Source organism: Mustela lutreola, chromosome 8, assembly GCF_030435805.1.
Source record: "Mustela lutreola isolate mMusLut2 chromosome 8, mMusLut2.pri, whole genome shotgun sequence".
NCBI lineage: Eukaryota > Metazoa > Chordata > Mammalia > Carnivora > Mustelidae > Mustela > Mustela lutreola.
Window position 1 is genome coordinate 151,193,177 of NC_081297.1, and position 27,998 is coordinate 151,221,174.

General features: G+C 64.6%; 1 protein-coding gene across 4 annotated transcripts; it reads right to left on the reverse strand.

The window, feature by feature from the left end:
• Positions 1-988: 988 nt before the first annotated feature.
• Positions 989-27,804, reverse strand: SBF1 (SET binding factor 1). 4 transcript variants are annotated; one of them, XM_059187384.1, is made up of 42 exons: positions 27,601-27,804; positions 21,247-21,332; positions 20,692-20,829; positions 20,332-20,469; positions 20,136-20,246; positions 19,744-19,767; positions 19,419-19,524; positions 19,148-19,280; positions 18,963-19,071; positions 18,759-18,872; positions 18,571-18,648; positions 18,074-18,187; positions 17,866-17,994; positions 17,684-17,782; positions 17,361-17,565; positions 17,170-17,282; positions 16,260-16,409; positions 15,958-16,026; positions 15,703-15,861; positions 15,358-15,623; positions 15,106-15,278; positions 14,952-15,025; positions 14,675-14,870; positions 14,349-14,476; positions 13,688-13,866; positions 13,445-13,581; positions 13,146-13,353; positions 12,853-13,049; positions 12,630-12,767; positions 9,486-9,563; positions 8,988-9,169; positions 8,731-8,910; positions 8,322-8,423; positions 8,056-8,241; positions 7,863-7,989; positions 7,648-7,778; positions 7,347-7,577; positions 2,716-2,823; positions 2,406-2,617; positions 1,733-1,820; positions 1,510-1,641; positions 989-1,424 (listed from the first exon to the last, which is right to left on the reverse strand). In XM_059187384.1, exons 1-42 carry the CDS (start codon positions 27,653-27,655, stop codon positions 1,326-1,328), a joined length of 5,682 nt encoding a protein of 1,893 aa, XP_059043367.1. In that variant the 5' UTR covers positions 27,656-27,804; the 3' UTR covers positions 989-1,325. The 4 variants fall into 4 exon arrangements, with proteins under 4 accessions (XP_059043367.1, XP_059043368.1, XP_059043369.1 ...); XM_059187385.1 differs by lacking the exon at positions 19,744-19,767; XM_059187386.1 differs by lacking the exon at positions 9,486-9,563.
• Positions 27,805-27,998: the final 194 nt, after the last annotated feature.

The following is a 27,998-nucleotide window of genomic DNA, read 5'->3' on the forward strand; positions in this document are numbered from 1 at the left end:
GGAGCAGGCATTGAGCTTTTGTCCTTAAATGAGCTCCGCCCAGGGCCTGCGAGCCAGTGCTGTCCCCAGGGCTGCCCCGTCCTCACTGGCTGGGCGGGGGTCGGGGGAGGGCGGCCAACAGGGCCTCCCTGGGCACTCAACAGTCCCTGTCCCTCCCTAGCAGTGCTGGCCTGTACTGACTCACTCTGCGGCCCCTGCTTTGGTGACTTCTGACCTCCTCCCCCAGGGACAGCCTCATGGACACCCTCCCGGCCCCTGCGTGCATTCGGGCAGGTAGGGGACTCCAGGTGTGCGTTTCCTGGGCCTTGAGAACCTCGGCCCAGTAGTGGTCCGTGTGGCCCAGAGAGAACTTGGGGGCTCTCATCACTCACCTGATGTCACCTGTGGGTCTTTCCTGTGTCCACACCTACTGCTCCCCTCTGCCCTGACAGGTGCCACCACCGGCTAGGCACCGCCCACACCCCACCTGGCCGGCTCCTCACGCAGGTGGGACATTCGCGTGGGAGAGGAGTAAGCGTAGTGGCACCTGTCATGGTGCAGGCAGAGGCCAGGGTGTGGAGGACGGTCGGCTTGATGCGGGATTCTGGGGGGCGGGGGGAGGCATTTGGAGCAAACTTCCGGGAACCCCCAGCTGTGACCCCGGGAACCCCCAGCTGTGACCCCTGCTCCCTGGGAAGCACACCCTCCTCAGCACCCCCAGATGCCCTCTGCCCGGAACCATCCTCCAGACAGTCTGGCCCTGTCTGCGCGCTTCACAGCACCCCTGCAGATGGCCACCACCTGTCCAGGCGGTGCTTGGGGGCTGTGGCAGGAGGGGGTGGGTGCCAGCCCCAAGACCACCCTTCAGGGTGGCTGGGTGCCAGCAAGGGCCCGCTGAAGCTGCCTCCCCATACCCCTGGCACCAGCTTGGGCCCCACGTGGTGGATGTGGGTCCTGGGCAGAGTGGTCGGGGGTGGGGGCGTGGGCCGAGGAGACACAAGCACGGGCGTGTTGTTAGTTCTCTCTTTATAGACTCTGCTTCTAGGAACAGGCGGCCGGTGGCCGGCCACGGGACCGGTGGGCTGACGGGGCGGGGGGCGGGGCAGGAGGGGTCTATTTACAGGCCCACCGAGAGGGCTGTACCATGGCCACCTGCCAGCCAGGGCTCCCCCAGAACTCCAAAATAAGTTACAGCTGGCCGGGCGGGCGGGGGCTGTACACATAAGGGGGGGGGGGTGGGACCTCAATACTGTCGAGGGTGGGGGCTGTAAACATGGCCGGGGGGCCCTGCCCACCCCTAGTGGTCTCTAACGACTGGACGCAGAGCAGCCGGAGCAGAGCTGGGCTCAGGCGTCCGACAGGCAGCTCTGGATCTGGTCCACCCACTGCTGGGCTGAGGGCACGTCCTGGGCACAGAAGTTGTAAACGCGACGCGTCGTCTTCACCTGGGAATGGCAGGTCGCTGACTCCACGGTCCCAGCCCGTGGAGCCCCCCCACCCTGCCATCCCTGGGCCCTGGCCACAGCTCACGTCAAAGAAGGCCTTTTCATCCACGGTCTTGGGGGCACCCATGGTGGGAGTGCCAGGGGCCACGGCCTCCACTTCGGCCAGGTCGATGACGCCCTTACATTCCGTATCCACACGGTGGTCGTAGTAGCGCAGCTGAGTGGGGGTCCCGGGGGAGGGGAGGAAGTCAGGGCAGCACCCCCCACCCCAGGTTCTAACCTCCTCGCCTTGGCCGCCGACCACTCACCTGGTGCTTGGTCTTGTCCAGCACGAACCAGCGGGCCTTCCAGGGCTTCATGAAGGCTCCCTTCTTGTACAGGGTGCCCTCGTACGACCTGCACAGACAAAAGACCCCGGGCCAGGCTGGCTGTCACGCCACCCCAGCCCCTGCCCTCAACCAGACCCAAGGCTGGACTCGAAGGCTAGACCGGCCAGGGGGCCACGAAGCAGCCCTGGGACTCTCCTCAAAGGCATGGAGAAGGGTCCCCACCCCTCACCCCTCACGTGCCAGGACACTGGAGAGGGCCCAACACCAAGGTCTCAGGGTCTCTTGGAAGCAGCCCCACTTGTAGGGCAGGTGTCTTGGGACGAGGAACACACAGCAGGCCGCTCTGGGGAGGCCATCGTGGCAAGATGGCCCCTCTCCAGCCTGCCAGGCCCCAACCTCAGCTGGTGGCTTGGCTGTGGTCACTGCTTCTACGTCCCAAACCTTTCTAGAAGAGCCCTCCTGCTTCTCCTCAGCCACTGTCGGCTTACGTTCAGGCCACCGTTGTGGCATTATGGCCTCCCCCACAAATCCTTCCACCCAAGAGAGGGCCAGACGTTCCCCAACGGCACTGGCCCCCAACCTCTGACCCATCCCACACCCACAGTCCCCCAGCTCAGGAGTCCATGCCGCGCAGCGAGACATGCCCTCACACCTGTTCTCACTCTCGGCCGTCTGGAACTGGCTGTACAAGGTGCTGGTGCTGCGGCGCGCTGCCTGCCGGGAACTGGACGCGGTTGAGCCACTGCTCTGGTCGCTGTCCAGGCTGAGGCTCAGAGTGGAGCCCACAGGCCCCTCCTGCAGGTACACGCCTAGCGAGCGGCGGTGGTGGGGCACGCTGGACACCAGCAGGGAGCTGGGGGTGCCCTGCGGACGAGGGTGGGGGGCCTGTGTCAGGGCCGGTGGCCTCCAGCCCCCCCCTGCCGGCAAGCTCACCCTGGCCACCCACACCCAGGTCTGCTCACACGTCCATCTGCCCGGGCCTCCAGGCGCTGTGCTGCCTTCACCCGATCCCAGGTGTCCTTCCAACGCTCCGGGGGTCGCCCCAGCTCTGTCTCCAACCGCTGTAGCTCCTGGGGAAGAAGTGGAAAACGATCATTTGGAAGGAAAATATCCAGACCAAAACGCAGGAAGACCAAACTATGGAAAGCAGGAAGGTGCAGTGATTGGTACCGCTGGAACACGGGTGGGTGAGGGTAGGGGTGGCCAAAACCCAATCATCTGGAGAGAACAGAAATCAGTTGTGCAAAGAAAACAAGAAGCACCAGGCAGAGACGTGGAGCTCGGGGTTGCGGACACGCAGGGACCCAGGGAAGGGGCCGTGGTCCCGAGCAGGAGCTCTTGAGAGCCAGAGGCCTCCCGGCATAAACCGCCACGGGCCAGGCAAGATGTCACAAGCCTGGCAGGGAGCAGCTCCTCGGCCGCTGCGAGCCGGAGCGGCGCGATGCAGGGAGCTGCAGGGCTTCCAGCTGGCCGGAGCAGACACACCTGTAACTGCGCGCGGAAAAAACCCAAACACAATCCTGACCCTCGACAATGCAGAACCCACGATGTCCATTATTTAAAAAAATTACTAGACAAACAAGAAAGCAGGAAAATGAGAGTCATGCTTAGGAGAAATGTTAAAAGAAATAGATCCAGAAAAGAAAGAGGTATTGGAATCAGCAGGCAAGAAATTCAAACCACTGGTTCTAAATACGTTTAAGATGTAAAGACAGAGACGGACAGAATGTTCAAGTGGATGGAGGCTCTCCACAAAGAATGGAAACCATTTTAAAAAGACTAACGGAAATTCTAGGGCTGAAAAATACGGAATCTAAAATGCAAGCTTCATCAGACTACAGAAGAGCAGAGCAGGGAGCTGCAACGTGGGGTCCTGGAAATGAGCTGCAGAGAAGAAACGTCGCCTCCGGACCTATGGGTCAGTCCAGTCCCACAGGAAAGGAGGGAGAGACTGCGTAGAAAAAAAAAAAACCTTTAAAAGAAATTATGGCCAAAATTGCATTAAATTTGATGAAAACCCTCATCCCATAGATCTAAGAAGCTGAGAAAGCTCCAAGCAGGACGGACCAGAAACCCCGAGAGGGCCACCTGGCTGGCTCAGTTGGAAGAGCACGTGACTCTTGATCTTGGGGGTCGTGAGCTCCAGCTCTATGCTGGGTGTAGAGGTTACTTAAAAAAAACTTTAAAACCTCACATGATGGTCAGATTGCTGAAACCAGACGTGAAGAGAAAATCTTAAAGGTAGAGAAAGGATGACATGTCACGCAGTTTACAAGGACAAGGAAAAGCCCCAACTTTCAATCAGAAACAACGCGGGTGCCTGGGTGGCCTGACTAGGTGTCTGCCTTCAGCTTGCGCCGTCGGCTCGCAGCATCCTGGGATCGAGTCCCCCATCGGGCTCCCGGCTCGGCGGGGAGTCTGCTTCTCCCTCTGTCCCTCTCCCCTCATGCGCCCACTCTCTCAAATGAATAAGTAAGATCTTTTAAAAAAAAAAAAAAAAAGACTGCATGCCAGAAAACAACGCAATGACATCTTTAAACTGCTGAATGTGGGGCGCCTGGGTGGCTCAGTCGGTTGAGCGTCTGCCTTCGGCTCAGGTCATGATCCCAGGGTCCTGGGACTAAGCCCCACATCAGGCTCCCAGCTCGGCGGGGAGTCTGCTTCCTCCTCTCCCTCTGCCTGCCTCTCTGCTTGTGGTCTCTCTCCATCTTTCTAATAAATAATAAAATCTTTAAAAAACAAAAAAAAATCTGCTGAATGTAAAATGCTGTCAACCTAGGGCACCCCTGGGTGGCTCAGTGGGTGAAGCCTCAGAGGCTTCAGATCCTGGGATCAAGCCCCGCATCAGGCTCTCTGCTCAGTGGGGAACCTGCTTCCTCCTCTCTCTCTGCCTGCCTCTCTGCCTGCTTGTGATCTCTCTCTGGGTCAAATTAAAATTTAAAAAAAAAAAAAAATATATATATATATATATATAAAGCTGTCAACCTAAAATTCTATATCCTAAGAGAAAACCTTTCATTTTTTTTTTTTTTTTAAAGATTTTATTTATTTATTTATTTTACAGAGAGAAATCACAAGTAGATGGAGAGGCAGGCAGAGAGAGAGAGAGAGAGAGAGGGAAGCAGGCTCCCTGCTGAGCAGAGAGCCCGATGCGGGGCTCGATCCCAGGACCCTGAGATCATGACCTGAGCCGAAGGCAGCGGCTTAACCCACTGAGCCACCCAGGCGCCCCTCATTTTCTTTTTTTAAAGGCCATTTATTTGACAGGAGCGGGGGTGGCGCACAAGCAGGGGGAGGGGCAGAGGAAGAAGCAGGCTCCCCACTGGCAGACATCCTGATGTGGGACTCAATCCCAGGACCCCAGAATCGTGACTTGAGCCAAAGGCAGACGCCTCACCAACCTATCCACCTAGCCGTCCAGAAAACAGCCTTTAAAAAATAAAGGCACTGGGGTGCCGGGGTGGTACATCCTGTTGCGGGGTCCGACTCTTGGTTTTGGCTCAGGTCAGGATCTCAGGATCATGGGATTGAGCCCCAGGTCGGGTTCTGTGCTCAGTGAGTTCTGCTTCAGATTCTCTCTCCCACTCCCTTCGCTGCTCCCCCTGCTTATGCTGTCATTCTCTCTCAAATCAATCAATCTTTTAAAAAGGGGGCACCTGGGTGGCTCAGTCCTTAAATACCTGCCTTCGGCTCAGGTCATGGTCCCAGGGTCCTGGGATCGAGCCCCACGTCGGGCTCCCTGCCCAGCGGGAAGCCTGCTTCTCTCTCTCCCACTCCCTCTGCTTGTGTTCCCTCTCTCACTGTCTCTCTGTCAAACAAATAAAATTTTTAAAAAGTAAATAAATAAATAATAATTTAAAATGAAGGCACAGGACACCTGGTAGGAGCAGTCAGCAGAGCGTGCGGCTCTTGATTTCAGGATTGTGGGTCAGTCCCCATGTTGGTGTAGAGATTCCTTAAACAAATAAAACTAAAAAGGGCACAGCTGGCCCAGCCAGAAGCCACTGTGTTTCCGGGGCAATCCATGGATTGATGAGTGGATGCCAAGTCGCAGCAAACCAGCCGTGTGGCCACCACACGTCTGCAGCTTCATGACGTCTCCCTTGGCCTGAAGCACAGGAAGTTGTCTCCAAGGTCAAAGCACCAAGAAAACTGCGGCAAGGCAGGGCCCCCCGAAGTGGGTACCCTAGTGCCTGGCTAGTCTGGTCAGGCAGCGGCGCAGCCCGACCGTCCGTGGGGCCGTGCGAGGCAGACAGCACGGGACCGGCCCCCCAAGTTGGCAGGGTCACCCCAGGGGAACGGAGGGACTGGGAACGGTCCCGGCCGGCGGGATCCCGAGCTGTTTCAAAACCAGCTCCGCAGTGATGCCAAGGAAAAGCGCGGTGCACTCACGAAAACACGGCAGGACGGAAACAACCGAGAACGCCACAACCTCCAAAATAAGCCCAGGCCCAGCAAAGCCACGGTCAGGCGAACAGTCACGGAGAGTCCGTCGCTGGCGACCTGCGCTCCCAGAAACACTGCAAGTTCTTCAGGCCCGCAAGCAAGGAAGCGTGGAGGTCACGGGACACCGCGAGGAGAGAAGCCTCCCCGCCGTCCGGGCTCTTCCCAAACAGCCTCCGTCACACGCAGGAGACGTGAGGGGAGCAGGCAGGCGCGTGACCGCCATCCACACCACCCCGAAACTAGCACGGGGACAAGCCGCTCAGAAGGTCAATGCGGCGGGACGCTCACTTGTCAGCGGGGAACAAACGGAAGGAAAGAGCAGACACTAACGCAGTCAACCAACAGCGAGGGGCCGGGTTCCGGGGCTGCGGCTAGCTTGGAGCGGGGGGCACAACTCCGCGTCCTGGGTCGTGAGCTGCAGCGCCACGGTGGGCACGCGGAGGACTTAAAAGAAAAAGCTGGACTCCCACCTGCCCAGGTCAACAGCTAAGCCTAAAGGCACTGCATACCCAGTGAAAGAAAGCGTCAGACTGAGGAAGCACCAGCGCGTGCGGAGTGCAAGAAACTCAGCACGACCCTGAAGACGCGGGCCAGTGAGACAGACATGGCCCCGTGGCCCCGCGAGGAAACTGAACGGCGCGACTCCCGTCGGACTCGGAGGCGGAACCACCAGAGACGAAGGGTCTCCTTGGCCCTCTGAGCTTGTGGGTCACCCGTTTCCCCCCGAAGCCCTGGGTAATGGGTGCCTCTCGGCCAGGCCCGGCGCTGCGCCATGGACATCCTGTGTTTACGCCGGGATGCTGGCACCTCTTGCTCCGCTGCGGAACAGGCTCCAAAGGGCCTAAGCAGCCCCCCAAAGCCCAACGGCCTTGGACAGGAGCATGGTGGCCGACAGCAGGGGCACCCAGGCAACAGGTGCGGTGGTCTGGGAGAGGCCCGGGGCAGTCCCTGGGAAAACCCTGTCTTCCCTGAGGGCCAATGGTACAAGTGCCTAGAGTAAAGAAGCCACCTCCTAGGTCCCAGGGGGCCAGGACAGCAGCCTCTGGCCATCGCCGCCCACAAACACGAGCTGGGGCGAGGGGGGAGGGGGCAGGGCCCCCGGCCTGAGGAACACACAGGGAACATCCGACAGCACCGCGGTGCTCACCTCCAGCAGGCGTGAGATGGCGTCTGGCTGGGCTCGGGGGCGGCTGTCATAGCACGGCCATACCACTCGGCGCCTGCTCTGGGGCGCACCCCCATCAGGCCGCTCTTCCTCTGGGGGCTCGGGGGGCCCCTGGGCCAGCTCCCAGTCATAGGGAGGACCCTCGGCCAGCGTCTCCTCGGTGTAAAAGTCCCACACCTTCAGGTTGGACACGTTGCTGTAGGGCCGCAGGACCTGGGGGCAGGCCTGGCATGAGGAGCTGCGCAGGAGGGCGCCCGGACGCCCTGGCCAGGCCCTGGCTCACCTCCGCATCCTCGGGCGCGTACATGTAGTTGTAGAACACGGGCGTCCTCTTGCTCAGTCGGTCCACGTACTCCCACACGGACCGGCACGCCTGCTGGCCCCGGCGCTCCCCCTTCTCCTCGTACAGGAGCCCTGCAGGGGGAGTGCTGAGCCCCACCACCCTCCAGGCCTGGCCCGGCCGCCCAGCCCTGCCCCAAGCCCAGCCCTGCCCCATACCCAGCTCAATGCGCTCATAGTCCGAGTCGAGCAGAAAGGTCCGGAAGCGGCGGGACGCGTGGTGGTAGCCAAGGAACTTGAGGTAGAAGGGGCTGAACTCGAACTCCATGGGGAACTGCAGGTGGACCTGTGCGGGGTGACCGGTCAGGGCCGGGAGGCGCAGGCACCGCCCCCGCCGTGGGCCCCTGCCTACCTGGTGCACACAGTCCAGGAACTGCAGGAAGACGGGCGTGAAGCCGCTGCTCTGCCCAGCCAGTGTGTGGGCCCCGCGGTGGCTGAAGCGATGGCCAAAGGACAGCCACTCCTTCTCCACCAGCAGCCGGAAGCCCTCCAGCGTGCGGTAGAAAGGGTCGGACAGCACCTGCACCAGAGACACCACCTGCCGGCCCCGCCTGCCTGTCAGCACGGTGGCCGCGGGGACGCCCGAGGGGCCCGGCTGTCCCCACAGCCCGCACGCACCTGGGTGGTGATGTCCCAGCCGTCCTCCAGGCTCACCAGGACGGATGAGCCCGAGTCCAGCAGCTCCACCACCAGCACCGACACCTGTAGCAGCTTGTGGATCTGCAAGGCCGGGCGGCCCCTCAGCACCTCCGGAGCCAGTGCCCTCATATTCCTGCAGCCGTGCAGGCCCCCGACGGCTCCCCCTACCCTGCCCCGTCCTGGAGATGGCCTGCCCCATCCCAACAAGAGCAGGTGGCCCCAGCCTCCCTCCATCACACGGTACTGCCGTCCAGGTGGGAAAGGTCCATCGCCCTCTCCAGGGGCCCAGCGCCGTCAACAAGCAAACCGTGACCCCATCTGTCCGTGGCTGTAGGTAAGCAGGCCCCCATGGCACAGCAGACCGCAGCAGGGGCAGGGGTTCACACACCTGGATCAGCCACTCTGAGTCCTCCAGCGAGCGCAGGAAGGAGGCAGGGCCGGGCTCAGCGGCAGGGCAGCCTGGGACACACGCCTTCAGCAGCTTTTTGAAGCTGGCCTTCACCTGCCGTGCCTCGAACACCTCGATGGGCACCAGCTCCCACTGCTGCAGGGGGTCTGGCCGCACACCCTGAAGAAGGCCAGCCGTGATGAGATGCGCCCGGGCCCTGGGCCCCCCACCAGGCCCTGGGCCCCCACCCCAGTCACCTTGAGCTGAGCTTTGTCCCCAATGATGTAGAGGGCTGCGCGCTGGGGCTGCAAGAAGCCTGGGTCAGGGGGGGCCCCGTTAGCCTGGGGCGGGCTCAGCATGTCTCTGCCTGCCAGCCGGGAGCCCACATCAACGCCAAGCCCACCGCTGCGCCCACTGGCCCGGACACTGCTCCATTTCCCTGCACAAAGAAACCACGTGAGCGCCTGAGCAGGCCTGGGCACCCCTTAACCTGGGGTTGAGCTCCCCAGGCAAGGCGGGGAGGCCAAAGGGACCCCAGCTGGGCCTGCATTTGCGTTAGTGTTGGGGGTCTGGGGTGGGACTCGGGGCCTCAGGCTGTTAGTGCCCAGGGCTGTGGGAAGGGCTGGGTTATGCTGGTCATCACCAGGACTGTTAGTGCCAGACGTGGAGGGGACGTTAGTGCCCATGACGACTCAGTCACACAGGGGTCGTCAGTGCCAGGTGGGGGGAGCCAGCCTGTGTGGCCAGTACGGTACCTCGGGGAGCGGTCCGTCTGGAGGCCGAGGCCGCCATGGGGTTGGACAGCGTGGTGACCCTGGCTCTGGGGCTGGGCACTGGGGGCACAGCAGAGAAAAGCCTCAGGCCTGACCCCAGGCTCGAGGGTCTGCCCAGCATGGAGGGCCTGTGGTCCAAAACGACTATAGGGCTGGGTTCCCACCAAGCCCCCAGGAGCCCCACAGATAGTGGGGGGCAATACCAAGGCCCTCTGAGCCCTCTTGGCCCTCAGGGGCAGGCCAGGGAACAGAGGGCCAGCAGCAAATAGGATCCGAAGAGAGACAAGAACCCTGGGCTCTCCATCTAGCGCCTCCCCCACAGGCCCATCCCTGCCTCGTCAGCCCCCACGGCACTGCCTGCAGCCGCCTGCAGCGCCCACCGACAAGAGGGGCCGTAAGGTACAGCCTGGAGAAGAGGAAGCCTGGAGCCTAGAGCTCCCAACCTGGAACCGTGGACACGGGCTGGCCTGAGCCCCAGGGGCAGCACTGGCGGAGAAGGCCACCTGCCTGAGAGGGCCAGACCCCTGTCTTAGAGGCTGAGACGGCCAGGCCTGGAGGCACAGGGAGCCTGGAGGCACAGGGTGCCTGGGGAAGGAAGCTCCCCAGTGCCCGGGCTCAGCCGCCTCTGCAGAAGGCAGCCAGGCACCGTCCCTCCCTACCACAGCAGCGGCGACAGACAAGCAGGGCACCAGCCGGCCACACTGCAGGCAGAACACACCATCACTCACAGCCAGGACGTGGTCTGTCTCAACTAGAACCTGCCCCTTGGCAATGGAGGCAGGGAGGACTTGATCTGGACTGGGGGACACAGGAAGGCAGCGCCAGGGTGCTTTGGGAACAGTCAAGGACGTCCAGGCCACACTGGGGACAAAGAATCCTGTGGGGAGGGGCCACCTGCAGTGCGGACTCTCCCTCCAGTGGTGGAGCCATAAATCCCACTCAAAGACGGCCGGGAGTCTGGGAGACCCAAAGCCACTTGAACAAGGCACAAAAAGGGAACGGGACGCCAAGCAGCACCCCCCGTGAGCGACCACAGGGCACACCGGCTGCCCTGTTCCAGGCCCCCTTGTCCCCAGTGCCCATCAAGTGGTCACAAAAGACAAAAGCTAAAGCCAGAGTGCCCCGCAGTGTGAGCCCAGACCACCCGGGCCAGGGGCTGGTGTGCAGACAGCAAGGGACATGCTGCAGAGGCACCAAGCGGGGCGGAAGCAGGGTGTGGGGCCTCCTCAGACCTCGGCAGAGAAAGCTGGAGGCCCTCGGGTGATCTGGAGACACCCCCATGCCCTCCGTGCCGCCCCCGCTCCGCCCCGCCGCGAGGCCCTGGGCAGTGGGCAGAGCCGGAAGAATGAGGCAGCAGGAGCACACTCCCAGGAGGTCCACCACTGGTGGGCCACCAGCCCCCAAAACCCACCCGTGCACCCAAGTGCATCTGGGAGCTGAAGCCACAGCACAAGAGAGCTCAGACGAGCAGGAGAGGAGGGACGGAGGACCCAGAAGGCCTGAGCGGCAGGGACCCTGGCGTGACATGTGCGCCAACCAGCACGTGAGGCGCAGGCGCGTCTCACAGCCAAAAGGGAGCCCTCGTGCATCCCCTACCGACTGTAAACCAGGCACACATCAATCGCAGCAGCCTACCTCCCAGGCGGACACCAGGCTGAGGTGGGGGTCAGACCCAGGCCAGCAAGGGGAGGCTCACAGATCAAGCCCAGGCTAAGAGGCCACTGGACACCAGGCCCCAAGCACAGGTGGCCCCATGGGCTGCACAGCAGCTGGAGTCCTGGGTCGGAGGATTAACCCTTGAGAGTCTATCACCCAGACCCAGAGGATGAGGCACACAGGGACAGGGCATCTGTGGGGATCCAGGCAGGAGGGACGGGAGCTGGGGGCAATGGGGGAGTGCGGGGGGAGACGGCATCAGCTGGGGTGAGGCACGGCGAGGAGAGACGGGCAGCCGAGGATGGGGCCCCCGGAGGAGATGGGGTGGCGGGGAGTGGGGCTCAGAGTCAGACGGGTGACAGTGGGGAGGGGAGGGGAGATGGGGAGACCTGGGTGAAAGGGGGGAGGATGGGGTCAGAGAGAAGCAAGTGAGATCAGTGGGAGGTACGTGTGACGCAGGAGTGACTGCCTCAGGACACGGGCCCTGGAGGAGGCCGGCCCCACCCTCACATGGCCCCCACGGGTGTCCTCTCTCACCTGGAAGCCTGTCCAGGAACCCAGACAAAGAGAGCTGACCTCCCCAGCAAGGTCCCCGCCTGTAACCAGGTCAGACCAGCCCTCCACAGCGGCCGTGTACCCCTTGGGCAGCAACACACACACACACACACACACGCTTCACTGAGCCCCACTGTGGCCGCCCTACGCCAGGGCTCCAACAGGGTGGGGCAGGGCCCACTCACGGCCTCCACCTCCATCTCTGACCATGAGACCCTGCCACGCCAGACAGAAGGCAGGGCTGGGCCCTAAGGGCCTGGATCCATTGGGACCAGCAGGGCCGGGGGTGCTGAGAGGGCCCATGCCGGGGATGGGGACCGGGACGGGGAGGCCCGCGCAGACAAGACCGAAGGAACCAGGACAGATGGCGGATGCAGCCCAAGCAGTCAGATGACCTCGACAAAGCAGTGGTGGGAAGGACAGGACAGAGCAGGGGACAGAGCAGGGATGCGGCCCAGGTGGGGGTTTCAAGGGTCAGCTGTGGCCTGAAGGCAGGCCCCAGGCAGGAAGAGGAGGTCGAAAAGCTCCGCCCAGGGGCGCCCAGGGGGCTCAGTGCCTTAAGCCTCTGCCTTCGGCTCAGGTCATGATCTCAGGGTCCTGGGATCGAGCCCCGCATGGGGCCCCCTGCTCAGTGGGGAGCCTGCTTCCCCCTCTCCCACCCCCCTGCTGTGTTCCCTCCCTCGCTGTCTCTGTCAATTAAATAAATAAAACGTTTAAAAGCAGCAGCCGCTGGGCCCAGGCAGAAGGCCGACCAGAGCGGGGCTTCAGGGTGCTCACGAGATCCCACACCCCACCTGCCACCCCCTCACTGGCCTGCCTTCCCCAAAAGCCACCACAGCCTCCCGCCTCCCCCCCGCACCCCCCCACCCCCCCCCCCCCCGCGCCGGAATCCTCCAGCCTTCAAGCGCCCCTCACCGTGGCTGCCCACGTGGGCGGAGGAGAAGCCGCTGAGCGTGTTCCGCCCGGATGCGTCCGCGAAGCGGGGCATGGAGCTCACCACGGCCTGCAGGTACTTCTCCTGCTCTAGGCTGCTTGAGTCCGCCTGGGACTGGCCTGGGGGAGGAGATGGAGCTGGAGCCAGGCCGGATGGGGGGCACGGGGCACAGGGGAGGGAGTGCGCGTGTGGCCCGGAGGGTACCTGGGGAAGGCGCATTCTGGGCCTTGAAGAGGCCGACGACGCCCTTGCCGTGCAGGCCGCCGGAGCGCAGCAGCACGGCCTTGGAGCGCCCACTGCGCCAGCACACCACGGGGAAGCGGTTCTGGCGGTAGCAGCGGGAGACGCGCTGCAGGGCGTTGTCCTGGACGCTCTGCGGGACGATCAGCAGCCCCGGGTAGCTGCGAGGAGCCGGAGGCGTCAGGGTGCAGCCGCGGGGCACAGGGCACAACCACCCAGCCCGCCGGGTGCACGTCCCCCAGGCACGGCCCGCTCACCTGCGACAGATGGCGTACATGCGGTTGACTGGGGAGATGCGGAAGGGCTCGGACTTGGCTCGGCTCAGGCTGCTGCTCAGCGTACCCAGCCCCAGGCGCTGGTAGTCCCGGCAGCATGCCCGCTCCACCAGGCTGCTCATGGTCATGCGATCGGAGGGCTTCAGGGCCGAGGAAGGGGTCAGCGTGCTGGGCTCCAGCTCCTCCGACACTGGAGTGGGCCAGGCACACGGGGGCGTCACCCACAGACTGCGGGACCCCCTGCCCTGCACAAGGCCACCTGGGGCTGTCCATGCTCCCACCTGAGATCTCGTCCTCCTGGTCCTCAGGAGGAGGCTGGCCCCGGTGCTCCCAGCTGGGAGGGCTGTACTTCTTCCGGGTGACGTACTGCCGCCCGATGGTTTTCTTGGCGTTCTTCACAAGATTCCGGGACAGGGTCCTGGAGGGGGTGCGCACACAGGGTCAGCAGAGGCGAGCAGGACGGACAAGGGGGACAGGCACACAGGGAGGGGTGGGGGTCCCAGCCCTGGGGCCCGGCTCCATACTTGAGGGAAGGGCCCTTGTCCTTGGTGGCGCGGGGTGGCCGGCCGGGCGTATGCGTGGAGCCCAGGGAGAAGGCGAAGGTGTCCCTGATGTCCAGCGGGTACCGCAGCTTGTGCAGCTGCTTGCGGAAGAGCTCAGCGCTGTCGGACCCCACCTCCTCGTCAAAGGCCATCTTCAGCAACTGCGCCAGACAAGAGGCCCTCAGAGGTCTGGGCACCCTTGGGTCTGGCCCCCGCCACAGAAGCCTGCGGGCAAAAGCGGGGAACCCCCTGGGGCCTGGCAGGGGGCATCCTCCCAAGCAGCAGCGGGCACGCACAGGGCCCTCCTCACGCCACGTGTGACCTCCAGGCTGAGGCACCTGGTCCTTCACCAAGTGTCACATGCGCTGGTGTGATGTTCAGGCGTGGGGCACAGGGCACGTTCCAGACACGGGTGCCAGGGTCAGGGTACCCCCCAAACAAACAAGGAGCCCTAAAGGCCAGCACATCACACACGCCGATGACACTGAGCTACTGTGCGTGAACAGAGACAGGCGCGGTGGGTGAGGTCTGGCCCCACGCCAGCTCGCGAGCATGAGACCGGGGGCTTGGATGCCTGTGGACCTGGGAGAGCCAGGCACCCCCCCCAACCGCACACCCGTGCCCCGCCGTGCCCCGGGCAAACCTGGAACGTGCAGGAGCGCAGCTGCAGCCCGTCCTGCAGGAGCTGGTCCACAGGTGTCTGCACGCTGATGCGCTTCTCCTTGGTCAGCGCGGCCACCGGGAAGGAACGCACCACCACCTGTTCCCCGACTTAGCACAGGCCAGGCAGAGTAGGGGGGGGTCACAGAGTCTGGGGGTGCCAGAGCTATGCAGGTCCCGGGCAGGTGAGGGGAGATGTGACCTATCTTGCACAAGACCCCACACCCCTGAGGAGGGCGAGTCCTATTCCCTCCCAGGACCTGGATGGGGGAGGGCGGGTAGGGACGGACGAAGGGTCTGGAGGCTCACCCAGGGGGTCGGTGGGCATCCCCGTGAAGATCACCCGGTACGTGGTAAGGAAGACGGCGCCCTCAGCTGGGAGCAGTGCGGGGCCGCCGCCGCTGCCCCCCACCCCCTCCTCACGGCCATCTGGCAGCAGGTAGACGCGCAGGCCGTCCAGCACGCATTCCTCGCCGGGCAGCAGGCGTGGCCGCAGCAGTTTGGGCTGCTCAGGGACAAAAACAGACCCTCAGGCCCCCGCCCGGCACCCACCCAGGCCCCCACCCCTGGCCGGCCCCCCGCTCACCTTCTGGATGGGGGGCAGCCTCTTGCTCTCCCGGTGCACGGCCTCCAGAGTCTCGATGTGCATCTGGACAATGTCTGGGAGACAGTCGTTTTCACACCCTGGCCCCCTGCCTGACTGGCTGAGAAGGGCGTCTGCATCCCCAGAACCCCCATACCTGGCACCATGACATGCAGCCCCTTGAGGTGGTCGCTGGTGACCCCACTCTCTGTGCAGACCTTATCCACAAAGCGGTTAATGAAGCGGACCACGGCCCCAGCCACATCGCAGGTCTCTGCGTCCTCAAAGCCGCTCTCTGTGTCGTAGCTCTCTGCCACGCTGCCCGCCATGCTAGGTCGGGGAGGGGACACCGCAGGTCAAGGTGCGCCCGCCCGAGCCCCCCGTGTGGGCCCACGAAGCGCCCCCGCACCTGTTGGTGACCAGGCTGTTGCTGGCGCTCTCGAGGTCGCCCAGCCCTGCGCGCTCCCGCAGGAGGCGGCTGCGGCTGCTGTCCAGGGGCAGGAGCAGGTAGCTCATGCGGTTGGCGTAGTGGATGGCCTGGCTGAACACTGTGCTCTCCTCCTTCTGCACCAGCTCCTGCTGCTTCTCACGGCTCAGGGTGGGCCACAGGCGCCGCTGCTCAGATGCCACGTCCAGGGCAGAACGCTCGTCCTCTGGCACCGACACATCCCCCACCTGCCCCAGCGCCGCCGGTGAGCCCCGACCGGGCCGGCCCTCGCCGCCAAGCCCCCCAGGCCCGGGAGCCCCCACGCACCTGCACGTGGTCTCGGTCCTCAGCAGGCTCCAGGTAGAGGGCGCGGATGTGGGTCTGCACGTCCCCGTAGAACATGGCCTCCCAGAACTGCGGCGTGCTCCACACCACGTGCTCTTGCACGCAGCTGTATGCAAACTGGGTCACTCCTGGGCTCAGCTTCTGCAGAGGCCGGATGGGGGGGCGCGGGTGCGGAGGGGTCACCAGGTGCAGCAGGAGGGGACGAGGGAAAGGCAGCGGGGCGGCCCCAGCACTCACCCGGCAGAAGGCCGTGACCAGGGGCAGCAGAGCAGCCGCGATGCCGTGCTCGTCCAGGGAGGTGCAGTCCTGCGGGAGCGGGGAGCCCTCGGAGCCGCCCCCACACTCCCAGCCCGCCGGGGGCCGCAAGAGCCGCCCAGAGCTTCGGGGCAGGAGGCGCCCTCCAGTGAGAGTCCCCCAGCCCAGGACCTCCCCAGCCGTAGGCACGGCCAGAAGACGCATCCCCGCGGGGGGAAGGGGGCACCCCCACCCACCGCCACGCCCAGGGCTGCAGCAGCAGCAGGAGGGAGGCCCGGCCTCACCTGCAGGCAGCAGTTCATCATGCGGACGACGAAATCGAACTGTTGGTGGTCCAGCACCGCCCGGTTCTGCTGTACGTGCAGGTGCAGCTCCTGGGTGAGGCAACGGCGGGCCGCGCGCCCCTTCAGGGCCCTCAGCACAGCTGGGAGCAGCTGGAGACAGGGGAACATGGGGCTGGGGGCATCCAACCATGCCCTGGAGGGAGGGGAGGAGGGAGGCCAGGGCACAGAGCCCGGGAGGGGAAGGGCCATGGACCCCCCAAGAGGCCAGAGCCCAGGCTCTGAGCACAGAGGGGATCTGGAAACAGTCTGGGCCAGACTCTGGAAGCTCACTGCCCCACAGACTGACTTCTGGCCGACCCTGCCCTCTGTACGCGCAAAAGCCCGCGGAGATGGAAACGCTGCCCACCCACAGCCAGGGGGTACTCCCTGGCCCTGAGCCCCAACAGGCACCCCCTCCCACGGCTGCAGCCCTGCTGCTGGCTGGCTGGGCACTGAGCAGGGTGCACAAAGGACCATGTGCTTGTTCTCTTATTAGTTTTCATCATAAAACCAGCAGGAGCCCTGCAGGCCCCTCCCAGGAGATTGTGCGACCGGGACTCAAGCTGGCTGCTGTGGGGGCCACAGGCGTGGGCCAACACCATGCAGGGCAGGACCACAAACGCACGGCGCTGTGCGGGCTGGCACTTCGGTCAGGAGGAATGGAGAAGAAACTTAGCAGTGGAAACCTTTGGGTTCTGATGTCCCGAAAATGAAGTAAATCCCTCCTGCGAGCTTCCCCACAGGCTCTGTCCAGCTGCACTGAGGAAGGGGCCCGAGACCTGGTGTCACCCGCCCCTCCGGCCGCCAGCAGGCACGCGGACCCCAGGCTCAGCACCCTTCACAGGGGCTCCCTGTGCCCGGCTGCCCTCACCTTCTTGGCCTCAAGCATTTTCCCCTCAAACACGTAGGAGATGCAGTTTCGAACCACCTCCAGCCGGCGCGCGCTGTTGCCGTGGAGCCCGCTGCTCCGCTCCAGGATGGCGGCTGCGGGAAGACGACACGCTCATCTCTGACTCGCGCTCACCCTGGGCCCCACGCCCTGGCCCCCTTCCCGTCACCCACTCATGGGGGGCCCCGAGGGCACAGTGGTCCTCCTCTCAGCCTTCACGGCCGGGGGCGCGCCCTGCATCTTGGCTGTCGCCTGGTCCACGATCCACTGCACCATGCCGTCGTCCAGCCGGGGGAAGGGGCGGGGCGCCCGCCGCAGGTGGCTGGCTTCCCCCGGCCTCTGCACTTTGTGCATAGCCACGGCGGGGTATGGGTTCTCCTGCAAAGGACACAGGTGAGTGTGGGCGAGCTGCGCGGAGCCAGGCGGCACCGTGCCCTGGCCTGGCGGCACCGTGCCCCAGCCTGGCGGGCCCCCCCCCTCGTGTCACCCGCCGTACGTTCTTGTAAAGCTGCTCTGCCAGTTCTCTGACGTGACGCAGGACACGCTGGGGGTGGTTCTCATCTGCCCGCATCCGCGCCACCTCATGGGCCACCAGCTGTGGGAGGAGGCAGGGTCAGGCAGGCGGGGCGAAGCTGGGAGTGGTGGCAGGGGCTCCTCCCAACTGGGGCGGGGGTGCACCTCGTCGAACAGGTCCGTGGCACGGTAGGGGACCCCACGCTCCGACACGAAGCCTGCGAAGGCCATGCCCTCCAGCACCTTCATCAGGAAGTCGTCCTCCACCAGCCCACGCTGGCCCAGGAAGGCTGCCTGGGGGCAACACGACGGGGTCAGCTCCTCAGCACGGACTCCCTGCCCGCCTCCACCCCCAGCCCTCCCTGCGGGGCACCTTATGAAAGCGGATGACGGGCTCCGGGTGGATGCGGACCATGTGCAGACACCAGCGGTAGCCCTGCAGCAGCTGAGCGAAGAGTCTCAAGAAGACAGCACGCAGCTCCTTGTCCTGGGCCCGGGGGGCGCCGGTGAGGACCAGGCCACAGGCCTGCCCCGGCCCCTGCACGCCACAGCCCTCCAAACCCCCACCCCTCTCCAGCTCCACCCCACACACACAAACACACCTATCCGCGCCCTGCCCAGGCCTCCTGGGCGCCTCGCCCGTCCTGCCCCTCCAACCTTCTTTCACACAAAGCCACAGCCATCCCGACAACCACTCCTGCACAGGACCCCAGAGACTCACAATGCACCCCCCCGGCCCCCAACGACTGGCCCAGGAGGGCTGGCTATACAGTGTGACTGGCACTGCCCACAGGCCGTCAGGGGCAGCAGGCCTGATGAGAGGGCACAGGGTTGGCGCACACCCTGCGCTGGGACTGCAGGGAGCCCCACCTGCATCTTCAGGGAGGAAGCGTTCGTCGAAGGCGGTGGGAAGGCAAGATCCGCCAACTCCAGCTCTGGATCCAGGACCTGCGTAAGCAGAGAGGAGTGAGGATGGCCACACACCCAGGGCCTGGGGTTCCCCTGGCTGCCAAGTGACCCCGCTCTCAGCTTCCCTGGAGCCCCCGGCCCCGCCTCACCATGCTCAACACACTGTGAGTCTGACTCTGCAGCGGCTCCGGCAGGGGCGGGACGTGCACACACTCGGGGACCGTCACAGTGCCTCCATCGAGATCGGCAATGATCACGTCCAGCTGTGGACCGAAGGGAGCAAGTGGTCAGGGAGCCGCCAGCCAGTCAGCGCGGCCTGGAGCAGGGAGGCAGGCACAGGCCACAGCCCTCACCAGCTCTTGGGTCTCCGCCTGGAAGGCCGCGTTGACACCGATGATGAAGGGCGTGGGGGTGCTGAGGACCTCCAGGAGCTGTGCCGGCAGGATGGGCACGTAGGTGAAGCTGCAACGGGCAAGGGCTCAGTGTGCGCAGCCGGAGTGGAAGGGCTGGGAGGAGGGGCGAGGCGGCAGCAGGGCACCTGTATCGGAGAGGGAACAGCAGCGCCAGGAGGCCCCGGCAGGCGTCTGAGAGCCGCTGGTAGCTTCGGGACAGGAAGAGCACCTTGTGCTCCGTGAGCGCAGCGCAGAACAGCGACAGCACGTTGGTGATGCCTGCGGGGGAGACCACGGGCTCGCAGGGCCAGCTGAGCAAGAACCCCACTCTGACCAGCAGCCCCTGGGGGGAGGAGAGGGCGGCGAGCGCCGGGTGGGGATGGGGGTGGGGACGGGGGTGGGGACGGCCGGGCTCACCCAGCTGGCGGAAGAGCAGGGCGACACTGCAGCGGCTGACGGGCAACGAGTCGGCGAGTGGGGTCTGGATGACCTGCCGGTCACCAGCCCCCAAAGAGATGGTTCTCTGTGGAAAAAGAGGGACCCGCGTTCAGCGGCTCCAGCCAGCCCCGCGTCAGCCCAGAGCTCCCTGAGCCGAGGTGAGGCTGGCCAAGGCAGGCCTGCTAACGGGAGGGAAAGGCCATTCCTGGCCTGCTGGCCCACGCAGCGCTGCAGAGGAGACTCAGGGCCTCTGACCTGGGGCAAGGTGGGGCCTGGGTGGGCAGAAGAAACAAAGAATCCATACCACTCCGTCCTCCACGGAGTCCAGCTGCACAGGACAGACGGGCAGAGAAACACAGTTAGACGCACCCACACGTGGGGGTACTGACCAGGGAGCAGAGCAGACAGACACGCGGACACCAACATCCAGAGACAGGCACACCCAAGGAGCAAGAGAACAGAGAAACAGAAGGGTGCCAGGTAGGGAGCCAGGCAAGACATGGGATGCGCAGGTGAGCAGGCAGGGCCGAGAAGGGAAGACAGGTGACAGCAGCACCAAGACGCAGTAGAGTGTCCACGGTCCGGGCCGTGCTGAGCCCCACCGGACTCTTGAGGGCCCACAGGCCCCACCCTCATGGCCTAGGACAGCAGGAGGGCCATGGCTGTGGGTACACGGCAGCCACCCGCAGGACCCACCTGGGAGCCCCCCGCCAGGGGGATGACGCACGTGAGCAGGTTCCCGATCACATTCTCCAGGCCCACGTTCAGGCCCTCCACGTGGATGGTGTAAATGAGACCCAGGCTGTTCTGCAAGGACCACAGACTGGGGAATGGTGGCCCCACTGGCAGGGGCACCCCACGTCCTGCCTCGAATCCTGGCTGCCCGCCTCACCCTGAACACCTCCGCGTGGTCCAGTCGAGACACCAGCACCAGTGTCTTTGGCGCGAACAGCTGGCCAGGCGGGCCAGGTGTCGCAGGAGACAGCTGTGCAGGGCCCGCCTCGTCCACGTCCTCAGTGCACACCGCTTCCTGTGGACAGAAGCCCCATCCACCTCACTTTCAGACAAGTCCCACGGGCCCAGGGGGAGGACGCAGGTGACTCAGACGGGAGCAGCCCTTTGGGAACTCAAGCCTCAGTGGGGTTGAGGCACTGGGACAAGCCACAGACAGGGACACACCCAAGGACAGAGGCAGAGGGAGTGGGCCACAGCCAGAAGCCCATGCAGGCCGGACCCCAGAGTCCCCAGTGACCTGTGTGGGCTCTGCCGGCTCCCAGAAGGTCAAGCAGGCGCAGTAGTGCCGCTCAGAGTTGATGTCAGTGAGGACAGCGACGAAGAAGGTGGGTGGGTTCCTCTCAGGACACAGCTGCCACCCGCTGGGCTGACAAAACTGCAGGGCCGGGCGGGGCAGGGGGAGGGGTCAGCAGTCTGCTCCCTGTGGCTCCCTGCCCTCACCCAGGGCACGGACACCACTGCCCGGTGGAGTCTGCAAGCCTAGGTGCATCCTGCCTCCCGGGCCTCGGCCCTTCCCCGCAAAAGGAAGTCACAGCCTCTGGTCTCATTGTGTGGCCGGAGAACCCTGTAATGCAGGACACGGTCTCCACCATCACAGGGGACAGGCGACATGCTGCGATGAGGGCACGGACCCCACCAGCCAGGCCTGCCACCTCCCTCCTCCATCCCCTGTAGCGGCGCAAACAGCTCCTTCCCCCACCCCGGGGACTGGGCACCGCAGAGGCTCCTCACAGTCCTGGGGAAACTGGGGCCCACCTGCGCCCCCCCCAGCATGAGCACCCCCCACACTCACCAGCTCGATGCCCTGGGGGAACGGGTTGTCTTCCCAGTCCTTCTCTGGGAAGCGCTGCAGGATCTGGCCCTGGCCTTCCCCACTCCCTGAGGACAGGAACAGGTAGTCAGGGAGCCTCCCACCCCGCAGAGCCCCCACCCAGCCAGGAGCCTCAAGGGTCTTAGATGGGAAGCGCTCACCCAGCCTGGACTTCGTGTGACATCAGACCAGCCTCAGCTCCCAGACCTATCATTTCCCTAAAAATCGTCTTGTGAGGGGTGGCTACTAGACAGCCACGGACCCCAGGGCCACCAGAGGGCACAGAGAGAAGCCCCCAGTATGGATAGGGAGTCCTGAAAGCCTCTGGCTAGGCCAGGCACCAAAAGCATGGAAGCCTCAGGCTGGGGCCACTCCCGTGCCCCTCCCCAACACGCCAACACCCCCAGCCAGAAGGCACCTCCAGCCCACCACACACCGGAGGCCAGCCCTCCAGCCAGCGGAGCGCAGCTCTGGACTGTGGCATCAGCCGAAGGCCAGCTTCAGCGCTTGCCCCCGCCCGTCAGGGAGCACCACAAGGACCAGCCCCAGTCCCTGGCTCACCTCACCAGCCAGCTCTGAGCACCCTCAAGAGGCAGAGGTCTTACACCTGTTGTCTGTGCCTGGGGAGAAAACACCCAGGCCCAGACCGCTGCCAGCCCCATCGCCTCGGAGATGGACAGGCCAGCACAAGACCCAGAGAGGAGTGGTAACTGGTGGGAAGGACAGGGACCAGGTCTCGGGACACCCACAGAAGGAGAACCCTCCTGAGTGCTGGGGATCCGGCCACGGTCTGGGCCACTGAAGGTGGTGCATACATGCCTGTCCTCTCTCTGTCTGCAGCCAGCACTGTGCACAGCCACACGGACTGGGGACGCTGGGCTGGGCGGGAGGCCCAGGGCTGCTTCCCCTGCTCTGTGGCTAGGGCATCATTCCCAGCTCTGGGCCACATGGGTGGAGTCAGAGGCTCTTGCCTCTTGCTCACCCCCTAGAGCCAAACTAGGAGGCAATGATGAGGGCCCTGTCAGGGGACCACTCACCTCACAAGACCAGCAGAGGATGGACACAGGTCTCTGTTCCACCTCCAGCTCCCACCCAGCAGGGCCAAGCAAGTGAGACAGAAACCTCCCTACCTTCACCTCCCACACACGACAGGCAGGTCCCCACCCTTTGCTCGAACCAGCTTCAATATCATTGCCCGCACCAGCAGAAGAGTGGGAGCAGGCAGGGAAGGAGTGGGCACTGAGCAGGAAGCCTCTCTGCGGGCCCACCCCAAAGCCCAGCAAGCCAAGATGCGCCGCATCTGAGGACCTGCCCGACACAGCCGCCCCCGCCCCTGTCCAGTCAGCCTGGTCCACCCCGATGTGCACAGGAGCCTCGGCCAGAGCCAGGGGCCTGGGCACTGGTGAGCAGAGCCCGGCAACTCGACAACGGAGGAGCCCAGCAACAACCTCGGGAGACCACCCCCGCTCTGCGATCATGGAGGGCAGGTCAAGGAGGTCGGCAGCAGGCAGGTTGCGGGCCGGTGAGGCGAGGAGGGGCCATGACTCTGACTCACAAAACCTCAGTTTCCTGTTCCCCTCCCCCGCCCACACTGACACCCTGAAAACACAAGAGGAGACGGCGAAGAGGAACAGGTGTCTGCTGGTACCGTATCTACTTACACACGAGCACACACATACGCACAGGGCCCACTAAGACAAAGCCCCTTGGGGTCCCTCTAGGCCCACTCCCAGGGGCCACCCTCAACAGGCCCAGGCCAGCTCACCCTGAGCCATGGCTTCCCTCCCCACCCACTCCCCCCAGGGCTGATTTGTGCGTAGCCCCAAACCACCATCTGGTGCCTGGCTGGCACCCAGGGCTCACCCAGTTCTTGCCACGAGGCAGCGGGCGGAGGAAGAAGAGGGGGTGTGTGCAGACAGGGACAGCAGCCTCTGCCCCACAGCCTCCCTCCCAAGGCCAGACAGCCCTCAGAAGGCTGTTCTCAGCAGCCTCTCCCCACGGGGAAGCAGACAAGGTAACTGGCCACTGTCCACCACGGGCCCTCCCCACCCCATTCATCCTGTGAAACATCAACTCCCACTTGTATGGCTCCGCCTCTGAAGAACCAACTGGAGGCTTTCCTTCAACTGCCCCACAGCCTAGGGCAGTAAGCATCTCCCTCATCACGCCCAGCCCCGTCTTTGGGCCATGACGTCCCAAACTTGGCCTTCGGGTCTCAGCCCCCAAAGTGCCCCCTCCTCCAGGCAGCCCTCCACACCCTGCCTGAGCCTGGGGCCTACAGCAGGACCCCCCCCCCCAGAGCCTCGTTCCCTCCCCTCTACCCCTCTGTGACTCCTGGTGCACCTGCGGGCTGGCTGGGCCACACGGGAACTCCATACTCCGTGTCCATCACCGCACCTGTGCCTGGCACAGACCACGGCCTCATCAAGGCTTGCTGAATGCAGACCGCCAGCTACACTACCATCCTCCCACGCCCAGCCCCACACACACCCCACAAGGAAACAGGCTCCTTAATCAGAAGTAAAGGACAGCTTTTGGGGCCCCAGGGTGCTCCAGGACAGGCAAGCCCTCCCAGGAAGGGCACACCACAGAGAGGCCCTGACTCCTGGTCTCTTCCCAGCTCTCTCTGAAACCCGGCCCACACCCCAGCTCCGTGCTAGCAGGGGCTAGGCTGCAATCTGGCTGCTGGCTGGCAGGCACCCTGGGAGAGATGGGGGCTCTGCCACTCCTCCCCGTGTTCCCCACCCACTTGAGCCCTTGCGGCGATGAAGGTGACCTGCCCCATCAGAGCTTCCCCCACCTCGGAGGAGGAGGGTCACCCTATCAGCCCACTGGGGTAGAACTAGTCTAGCCGGCACCATCCCACGTCCCAGGGCAGGACTCTTGGGGAGGCCTTTGGAGGAAAGGCACCCAAGTCCCCTGAGACACAGATGGGGACAAGCACTTCCTCTTGCAACCGTGTCCCCACATCCAGCCCTGTGTGGGCTGCAGGCCTGAACGCAGGGTGAGAGCACACAGAGCGCGCGTTCTGTCATCTGCTGGCAGTGGCCGTCACCAGTGCCAGGCTCCGACGCCTGGAGGGCCAGCCCAGGCCAGCACACACTGTGAGCGGGGGGCAAGGGAGAACGGCAGGCTCCTCTGCCTGCCCCGCCTGCTCCTCCACACACTCCAGCGCAGACGCCCTGGGACCCGCTCAGCGGCACTACAGGAAGAGGGTGAAGGAAGGACCTCCCCGCGGCTCCACCCACCCAGCCCCAACCCTCGGCCTCCCAGCCAGCCACAGCAACAGGATGTGTGCGGAGGGGCTGCAGCCTCCGCAGGGGTCCTGCCCAACTCTCCCCCAGGCAGACCAGACCGGCTCCCAGGGTGGGGGCTGGAAGCCAGCTGAGGCCATTCCAAACAGCCCCAACCTGCTCCAGAGGGCAGGAACATGGGTGGGGAGAGTCGATGGGGCCCAGGAATGTGGCCCGCTCAGCAGAGTCAGGTCTGAGAGGCCAGAGCACAGGACAGAAGGTGTTCTCAAATGCTAAGGGAGGGGGGCTGGGCGTGGGGGGGGGGGGTGCACCAGGAGGGGTCCAGCCCCTCCTCCCATGCACTCAGCCCCCTGGTCAGGTCAAGTGTGTCTCCTGTTCCCAAAGGCATGCCCTGGCACTGGCCATGCTGTGTTCAATCAGCTGACCACTGTCAGGGCCCTCCAGCCCAGAAGCTGGGCAGGTACGATCCGACGGCCCCCACAGTGTCTCCAGAGCTGGTCCCAGGGTCCAGAAGGTGCCGAACCCATGTCCTGAGTGAAGGAGCTCCCCCACTCACCAGGGGAAGGATCTGCACTGGGGTCCCATTCAGCCCCCTCCCCATGCTCCTGCCTGGAAAAGTCCATCAGATGGTAACCATAAAAACCAGATGCTCCCAGGCAGCGCTCCGGCACCCTGGCCCCGCGTCCACCAGCTCCCGTCAGGGTGTCGCTATCCAGGCCAAGGACAAGACGTCCCCCTCTCCCACCTGCTCCACTGAACCCTGAAGACCCTGCACCCCAGTCCCGATGTCCCAGGCCTGCCAGCCCACAGGGTCCCCCCTCCAGCAGCGCTGCCCACTGTATCAGTGCCCATGGGTGTCTGCACACCTGCTGCTCATCACTAATAAGACACCCATTATTTCCTGGAGCCTCCCGTGGGAACAGCTTCACGTCTGGGTCCACCTCATGCCCATGGCAGCCTGGGGGGTCTGTGTGACTCACTCCAACTCCAGATGAAAAAGCTGAAGTGCAGGGAGCTGGAAGACTGGCCCAAGGTCAAGAACTATCAAGTGGCAAAGCAGGTACCACTGACTCCCCCTGCAGTGCTCCTCTGCCTCAGGCTTCCCCCCAACCACCTGGCTCTGCCCTCAGCCCTATGGCCAGGGATCTAGCCTGTGGGCTTATTTCTCACGGGGATGGAGGAGTCCTGCCAACCGAGACCCTGAAACTGGGTGACCGGCCTGCATCGACCAGCTCCTGCCCTGGAGACAGTGGTGAGGGGCTCCATGACCGGCCCCCCAACTGCAGTGGACAGTAGGGGTGAGCAGACATTACGGACTCCAGCCTTCTCCTCTGTCTTTATCAGAGGCTACAAATGCCAGAGGTGCCCATCCCCTGAGTGTCACAGCCAGACTGCCATGGAGTCCACCCATGCCGCCTCCCACCTCCCTAATTCACCCTCAGGTCTCCACCCCTGCTGCTACCACCTGGCCTCTATCTGTAGTCTCTGCCTCCCCAGACCCTTCCCAAACCACTCAGCACTGTCAGCCTCCAAGCCCACTCTGCTCATGCAGCTCCAGCCCAGGGCCCCTCATGCTGGAGCAGCCCCTCAGCCAACCTTGTTCCCATGGATCCCATGCAGCCCTCTGCTCCAGGTGGCATGGCGTCCTCACTGTCCCCCACGTGCACCTTGGAACAGACGGTCCTCCCTCTGTGGGCCCATGCAACACTGCGAGTGAGCCCGCCTCGTGCAGACTGGGAGACTGAGATGACTGGTTCTCGCTGCAAAACCTCCCTCTCTAGAGGAAGATATGCTCATCCCTGAGGGTGTCAGGGGATGGACCCTTGGACGGACAGGAGCGAGTCCTACGAGGGCACTGAAGAGGGTCTGGAGAGCAGGGTCCAGCAGGTGGAATCACAGCAAGAAAGGCAAGAGGAGAGGAAGTCTGGCTCCTGGGTGATGACAGCGGCACCGCGCTGACAATGAGCAAGAGGTTGGGGGCTCAACCCCACTTTCAATCTCAAGGTTAAGCCCCAGCCTGACCACACAGGAACCCCCGAGGACATGTACTGCCTCTCTGCAGTTGGGATTTGAGCCCACGGCCTGGTAGTGCGTCAGCCTCTGTGGGGGCTCAGACCAGACAATCAACCTCTCTGCCCGACTCCACTCTCCGGGTGAGGGAGAGGGCAAGGAAACCCTGGTGGGCTGCTGGGAGGAAGAAATGAGATCACACATACAAAGGGCTGTGTATGTGTATGGCACACAGAGCGCGCTCCCCAGCCCGGGCTCCATGACTGTTGCTGATGTCATTGTCAGGCTCTGTTCTCTCCTACCCCCTGGGCTGAAGGGCTCTCAGACACAGGCGCGGGCCCTAGACAGGGACCTCCTGGACACCGGCCCCAGTCAGCACAAGGATCCCCCACCCAGGCTGGGCTTGCAGGCATGAGGACCGCAGCCTCTGCCAGGAATGCTCTTCTCTAGCTCCAGATAGACAGAGGACCCGCCACGCATCTTCAGGAGGCCCATTTCCCCCGGAGCCCCGCGTACAGCCCCAACCCGCGTCTTCACAGCGCGGTCCTGGCATCCCACCCTCTGCTGCATCGCACCGAGCCTCCGCACCTGAGACACCCCACACCGACGGGCTCCAGACCGGAGGCACCGGGCGTCCAAGGAGGGGCTCGCAGCCAAAGGTCCGTGCCCCTGGAGGCACAGCCACCGGCAGTCGGCCAAGGCGCAGACGGCCCATCCCACCCAACCGGGAGCCGGGAGGCCGAGCGTCTCGGGGCCCTCCCACCTCCCAGGCCCACGCCAAAGCTCTGCCTGACCCGGCTCTGGCCCGCGCGTGGCGCGCAGGTTCGGCTCGCCGCGCCGCGCTGCCCCGCTGGCCTCAGAGAGGCCGCCGCGCCCCGACCCCCGCCCCGGGACCCCAGCCCGGCAGGTGCCCCGGACGGCCCCCTGCGCTGGCCCGGCGGCCGCGGCCCGCCCGCCGCACAAGTCCCCGCGACTGCCCCAGCGCGCGTCTCCCGCCGCCCCGGCTGACCCTTCCCGGTCTCCCGGCTCCGGCGCTCCGCCCGCAGCCCTCGGCCGCGGGCCCGGCACTCACCGCGCGGGTGCGGCCCGAACGCCACCAGCACGAAGTAGTCCGCGAGCCGCGCCATGGCGAGGTGCGCGGGCGGGCTCCGCGGCTCGGGGACGCGAGGGCGGCGCGCTCATGGCCCGGCCCCGGCCCTGGCCCGCGCTCCCCGGACACCCCGGGCCCGCTCCGCGGCGGCGGCCAGGGCTCCCGCCGCCATCTTCCCAGCCAGCCGGCCCGCCCGGCCGCGCCGTACGCCTGCGCGGCCTCGCCCCGCCCCATCGTGGGCGGGGCCCGGCGCTGCCAGCTCCCATTGGGCCAGTCGGCGCGGGCACGGTTCCCGGGGGGCGGGAACCCTACCGGCCCCGCCCCCCCCGGGCGCTGACAGCGACGGCAGCTCGCGCGGGTCAGCGGCAGGCGCGCCAGGG